General features: G+C 41.8%; 1 protein-coding gene across 1 annotated transcript in view; it reads right to left on the reverse strand.

Moving 5' to 3' along the window:
* The window catches only part of RNGTT (RNA guanylyltransferase and 5'-phosphatase), a 313020-nt gene extending 307083 nt beyond the window's left edge, over positions 1-5937 (reverse strand). The window contains exon 1 of the mRNA XM_040474144.1: positions 5646-5937. Coding sequence (XP_040330078.1) covers positions 5646-5709 — 64 coding nt within the window. The 5' untranslated portion in view covers positions 5710-5937. The remainder of the gene's footprint in view (positions 1-5645) is intronic.
* Positions 5938-6967: the final 1030 nt, after the last annotated feature.

Here is a 6967-nt window from a genome sequence, read left to right on the forward strand (position 1 = left end):
TTATTCTGATTAATCAACTACCATGTCTTTAAATATTGTCTTTATTTGATGATTGTTAAATGTGTATCTCCAACTCAAACTTGTTTGAATTCCAAACTATATATCCAACTGTATACTCAACATCTCTTCCGAGTAATCAGCACCTTAAGAATACCTCTTCCAGGGGCACCTGGGTGGCTCAGTCGGTTGACCGTCTGACTTCGGCTCAGGTCATGATCTCACAGCTCGTGAGTTCGAGCCCCGCGTCGGGCTCTGTGCTGACAGCTCAGTGCCTGGAGTCGGCTTCTGCTTCTGTGTCTCCATCTCTTTCTGCCCCTAACCCACTCGCATTCTGTCTCTGTCTCTCTCAAAAATAAATAAACATTTAAAAAAAATTTTTTTCTAAAAAGAATACCTCTTCCAACCCACTTCTCCCCAATAAGCCCTAATGATACCTATCATCCTACTGCATAAGCCAGGAACTTAGGACTCATTTTTAACTCTTTCCCTTATTCTATATCCAAGTTCTGTCCATTTTCCCTCTTTAACATCTCTCAAATCAGCCTACCACTCTTCAACTCTACTTTTAAACCATCACCATTGTCTTTCACCTGGACTATCACAACAAATTCCTAACTAGTCTCCCTACTTCCATTTTTATCTCTTTCACTTCATTAAACATAGAGCAATCAAAGTAAATTTTTTTTTCCAAGTAAACTCTACACCCAATGTGGGGCTCAAACTCACGACCCGGAGATCAAGAGTCACATACTCTACGGACTGAGCCACCAAGGTGTCCCTATTCAAAGCAAGCTTTTTTTTTTTTTTTTTTAGTTTTGACAAGTTTTTTTTTTATTAGTTTATTAGTTTATTTATTTATTTTGACAGAAAGAGAGAGTGTGATTGGGGGAGAGACAGAGAGAGAGAGAGAGAGAGAGAGAGAGAGAGAGAGAGAGAGAGAGAATCCCAAGAGGGCTCTATGCTGACAGCGGCACTCAAACCCACAAACCATGAGATCATAACCTGAGCTGAAATCAAGAGTCAGACACTTAACCAACTGAGCCACCCAGGCACCCCCAAAGCAAGCTTTTTAGGGCGCCTGCCTGGCTCAGTCCACAGAGCACGTGACTCCTATCTTGGGGTTATGAGTTCAAGGCTCACATTGGCATGGAGCTTACTTGAAAAAAAAAAAAACAGTAAGCTTCTTAAAATTGATGTCAAATCACCTCATTCCAGTGCTTTAAAAACTGCAATAGTTTGCCAGTATGTATGATCTGGCTCATACTCTCCAACCTCATATCTTCACTCTCAGTCTGAGATCTCTCCTATCATCATCCTATCCTAAAGCCTTTCCAAAAAAAAAAAAAAATACCCCACAATTATCCATCTTGTAAACTTCTATTTATTCAAGATAATTCATGAATCACCTCCTCCAGGAAGCCTTCCATAATCCCCTTCTTCTTCCTCATCACCTCTTCCCCAACCTCAAATAAAGAATTAGGCTTATCACCTCTGATATTCCATTATATTCTATAACAGTTGTGATCGTACTTGTTACAACATAACTATCTTAAAATGATTTTCTATTCCCATGAGATTATGTACTCTTTAAGGTAAGGGACTATGTCTAAATCATCTCCCTAGCCCCAAGGACTAGCAGAAAGTAGCCTCTCAAATATTTGCTAAGTAACATGACTCCAAAGCCACCATCCCTATCACTAGACTGTTTCATATTACATTCCTACAGTTAGTTCCTGGTGGGTTCTTCACATAGGAAGTACAAGTAAGTACCAAGTAATTTTTTTTAAGTTTTACTTATTTTAAGTAATCTCTATACCCAACATGAGGCTTGAACTCACAACCCCAAGATCAAGAGTCATGTGCTCTTCCAACTGAGACAGCCAGGCGCCCCAAGTACAAGATTATTTTATGTTGAATGATCTACCTATAAGAAATGAGAATTTTGCATTCTTCAAAGTGTTCACCTGAAATCTATCACTAACCAGGTGGAAAAAAAGGATTCTTCAGAAATAAAACTTGGCCCTATCTTCTGGAGCTCTCTCTCATTGGAAGCCTGGTTTAATTAAAGAAGGTGACTTCATAGTGAAACAGATTATATATAATTAGTACCATCTTCTAAATCAGGAAAATCATTAACATCTAACACCAATGAGATGCATCTAATGTCTACAGTGAGAAAATTTAAGCAGCCATAACACATCTTCCTAATATGCCAAAAACCAAAGAATTATCCAATAAGCATGGATTATTTTTATAATCAGAAAAAAAATAAGAGGAAGAAAATATGAGGCAGAAAATGGAATGTGAATTATTCCTTATTTTTCACTGAAGACTATAAGAATATAGCTAGTATTTCTCGCTCTACCTGTTATAAAATATCGCTAACCTTGCATTTCCAAAATAAACACTTCTAGGATATACAGACAGAACTTTGAGGGAACTTTGGAGAAACTTACCAAGAATTGTACATTGTATTCACTTTACTTTCTAATAAGCATCACAAACCAAAGCAGCATTGATTACTATTAGTAAAGACCCAATTTGATTGTCAAGAGGCCTGGGGTTCTGTCCAAGGACAATTAATCAGATAGGTGAGCTTAGTATCTCACCAAGCCACAATAATTAAGAATCTAATTTTTGGAAGCCAAGATATTCCAACACAATAATAAAGAAAAGCTTTATTCCTGGCCCTTCGTTCCCAGTAGAGGGAGAAATAAAGGCACACAACTCTATTTCTCAGAGAGGCATAAAGCTGCCTGAGTTAGCGCCTTGCCTGCTGCTACTACCTCCAGTCAGTGTCACATTCCTTCCATTAATCTAACAGTAAGTCAGTATTCTGATCTCTGTCACTGCCAGCCTCCAGATTACATTAGAATTCTGGTATTAAACCGTTTTTCTAATTCCAAATTTTAAAAATCACTTTAGGGGGCGCCTGGGTGGCGCAGTCGGTTAAGCGTCCGACTTCAGCCAGGTCACGATCTCTTGGTCCGTGAGTTCGAGCCCCGCGTCAGGCTCTGGGCTGATGGCTCAGAGCCTGGAGCCTGTTTCCGATTCTGTGTCTCCCTCTCTCTCTGCCCCTCCCCCGTTCATGCTCTGTCTCTCTCTGTCCCAAAAATAAATAAATGTTGAAAAAAAAAATTTAAAAAAAAAATCACTTTGGCAAAGACTTCTTTATGATTTTGTTTTTCTCACAAATCAGTGCAGGAGATAACTCTAATAAAAGAATCCAGGAAACATGCTCCAAACTAGAAAAGAAGCCAGGCATCTAAGTTTAGAGGTTTCTTCATAGCTCCACAGAGAAAACCACATGTAAAACAGAAAGAATTCACTACTAAGTTAGAGATGGTAATGGGAAAAAAGTCAAAACGACTGAAGATTTAAGACCTACGAAGAAAAATATAAAGAATTGTGATCAATTCATTTGAATAAGTACAATGATTATAAAATACAAACTGTTTTCATTTCAAGTGCAAATACACGTAAAAATGGTTAGAGCATAAAGAAAAAGGGGCACCTGGGTGGCTCAGTCAGTTAAGCGTCCGACTTCAGCTCAGGTCATGATCTCGTGGCTCTAAGTTCGAGCCCCACGTTGGGCTCTGTGCTGAAAGCTGAGAGCGAGAGCCTGCTTGGGATTCTGTGTCTCCCCCTCTGTCTGCCTCTCCCCTGCTCATGCTCTGTCTCTCTGAATCTCAATAAATAAACGCTAAAAAAATTTTTTAAAAGAAAAACATTTCCTCATTCTAAGACTTGCTTAGGTGATCTTTCAATATCACTTGTCCACAGTGGATATGGCTTTACTGACAAGATTTTACATAAAATGTACAGAAACGCTGACAAATTCAGGAGAACCTGAATAAAAAGTGACAACAGAATCTCTTCCAACAATGTTAAATAACTAGTCAGATATACTATACATATGTACATAATAAGCAATCATGGGGGCGCCTGGGTGGCTCAGTCGGTTAAACGTCCGACTTTGGTTCAGGTCATGATCTCACAGTTCATGGGTTCAAGCCCCACATCGGGCTCTGTGCTGACAGCTCAGAGCCTGGAGCCTGTTTCAGATTCTGTGTCTCCCTCTCTGCCCCTCCCCTGTTCATGCTCTGTCTCTGTCTCAAAAATAAATAAACGTAAAAGAAAAAAAAAGCAATCATGGTTTACTACAAAACCTTTTAATTTTTGTTGCAAAATACCTTCTAGAATAAGCAGTAATAGTTAAAATTTAAAGCTCTCACTCTTGCAAAAAAAATAATAAAATAAATAAAATAAAATAAAATAAATCTTTCACTCTTCAAAAGACATTGTTAAGAAAATGAAAAGGCAAGCCACAGATGGGAGGGGAAAAAATTTAAGCATACATCCAACAAAGGGCTTGTATTTACAGCTCAACAAGATAAAAACCCAATTAAAAAATCAGTACGAGATTTGGACATTTCACAAAAGATATGTGAATTGCCAAGAAACTCAACATCAAACCACAATATTACTAAATACCTACAGTCGGTAAAATTAAAAAGATTGGTCATACCAAGTGTTGGAGAGGATGTGGAGCAGAGACCTCTCATACATGGATGGTGGGAATGTATGTTATGACTTTGGAATGTTAAGACTTTGGCATCTTTTTAAAAGGTTAAACATACGCCTACCATATGATCCATTCCTGTCCCAGAAATTTACACGGAGAAATGAAGGCCTATGTCCAGACAAATAACCATACAAGTTAATTTGTAATAGCCAAAAACTGGAAACAACCCAAATGACGGATCAGCAAGTGAATGGATAAACAAATGTGATATATCCATAACAATGGATACTCAGCAATAAGGGATGAACACATATACATACAAAAACACAGATAAATCTCAAAATAATGCTGAAAGAACCCAGAGACCTCCACCTCAAAAAAGTGTACATATTATGTGTTTCCATTTCTTTTTAAAAATTATAGAAAATACAAACTAATCTATAGTGACAGAAAGTATATAGGAAGTTGCCTGAGGAGGAAGGGATTACCAAGGGGCAGGGGGAAACTTTGAGAAGTGATGGTTATCTTCACTATCTCCATTGTGGTGATGGTTTCATGAGTGTTTCAGTGAAGTGTGTGCACGTGTGTGGTCAATATTTACCAAACTGCACTTTAAATTTAAGGCTTACTGTGCGTCAAACTCAATAAAGAGGCAAAATTTCACATTAAAAAAAAACAAACTCTAGTCTCACGGTCGATCCATTTCACCACTGGGAAACTTCCCCTCCTCTTCGGCCCTCCACCTCAAGACTGACACTTGTCCTTTCTCCTCCCGAGAACACTGGACAGTTCACAAACTTCTGACTAAGCTTCAAAGTAAGGCTCACTGTGTTCTTGGGTCCTCTGCTCCTGCCACACAAACCTCCGGTCTACCTTCCCGTTCGCAATAAAATAGTTAGCCTTACTGGTGAGTGACACTTGCCCCCACCCACCGACCCACCCCCCTCCAATCCATTTTCCCTAACACTCAACCACGAAGCTTCATCGGACAGAGCACATCTCGGTCCTGAAACACCACAAACAATCACAGAACCACCGAAAGCTGCGCCCCTCAGACGGCCCAACCCTGGGTCAACCGGTAAGCAGGGATTCGAACACTCCCCCTCCCAGTCCGGGTTACCTGCCACAGGCTGGCCGCGCCGCGGACAGTTCAGCCACCGCGGCGGGATCTTGTTATGAGCCATGTCTCGGGGCCGTGCAGAGCCACCCCCTCCACCAACGTTCGCCGCGCCAACGCCACCGCCTCCTTGCGATCGGCTCTGCACTAGGGGTCCGAGGCACCCGGATCCCGGCCGGGGTCCAAATCCCAGCAGCTTCTGCCCGGGAAACGTCAGCGGCGGCGCGCCACTTTCATTCAGGATCAACTCCACCGCTCTAAGCGAGCCCACAATGCAGCGCTACTTCCGCCCCCAAAGGCCCCACCCACTTCTTTCCGAGGTCAGAGGGGAAGACCGAGAAGCTCCGTAGAGGGACGGGAAAGAGTTAAAGCCTTGGCGAATGGAAGGGACGCGTCTGACGTCGCCCCGCCCCTCCGAGATTCCGGCGCGCTCTTTGGGCAGCTTTGCGCAAGCGCAGGTGGCATTGTGTCGGTCCCTGCAGAGTGACACGTATTTTTTCCCACCTAGACAGCCTATACCTCCCCGAAAATGTAGGGAAGCCAAGCCTCTTTCACGCGTAGACTGATCCGCAGCTTCCCCAAAGGCATGTATTTTACTGGTAAAAGGGTCCTTCCCACCACTGTTACAGATCTAAAGCCTGATCGCCCTTTATTCTGCCAAGCTTGACGTCCTGGCGGGATCTGGGTTTGATCTGGAATTTGGGAAGTTCTCCCTGATGCGGTTCAGGGGAACAAGCCTTAGAGAAATTATAAGGGCGAGAAATTGGAATGCCAGAAAAGAAGAATTTGGGGAGGTGTACTTCTAAGGGTCCATGAAGTATCTAAAATTAATCCCAAAGCATTTTTCGAGAGTTTTGTTTACATTTCTGAAGAAAAGTTTCCGCGTATTTGGGAGTGTCGATGGGGGCCATGTCTCAAAGTTACTAACTTGTGTATAATTGTCAAAGGCAGGAAGTGCCGGCCGGAATACCCACCAACTGGCGGTGTTTGTTCCTTGCCTTACCAAACAAACGGTCTTTCCCTTCGAGTTAAGCAGGGGTGATTGGAAGCATTTTATAAACTCGGTCCTGTAATAAGACCTGTAGTTACCAGAGTAAAGTATTAAACGTAAAGCTGGATAAGGGGAAATTAATTATAATGTAGCAGTTTGGTTTTAAACAATGCTATATTTGAACTGCAAGGTTGTGAGGTCGGGTGGGGGGTATATTTTAAAGAGTCAGTGGGAAATTTGGGAGGCAGCTCAGCCCCTGAATGCCTGGACTCTCTTAGTAAGATTCAGAATTCCCCCATAAAGAAAGAGGGGCCAATGGCTATCTCTCTGAGAG

Source organism: Herpailurus yagouaroundi, unplaced genomic scaffold, assembly GCF_014898765.1.
Source record: "Herpailurus yagouaroundi ecotype Mexico unplaced genomic scaffold, PumYag 139, whole genome shotgun sequence".
NCBI classification, from domain to species: domain Eukaryota; kingdom Metazoa; phylum Chordata; class Mammalia; order Carnivora; family Felidae; genus Herpailurus; species Herpailurus yagouaroundi.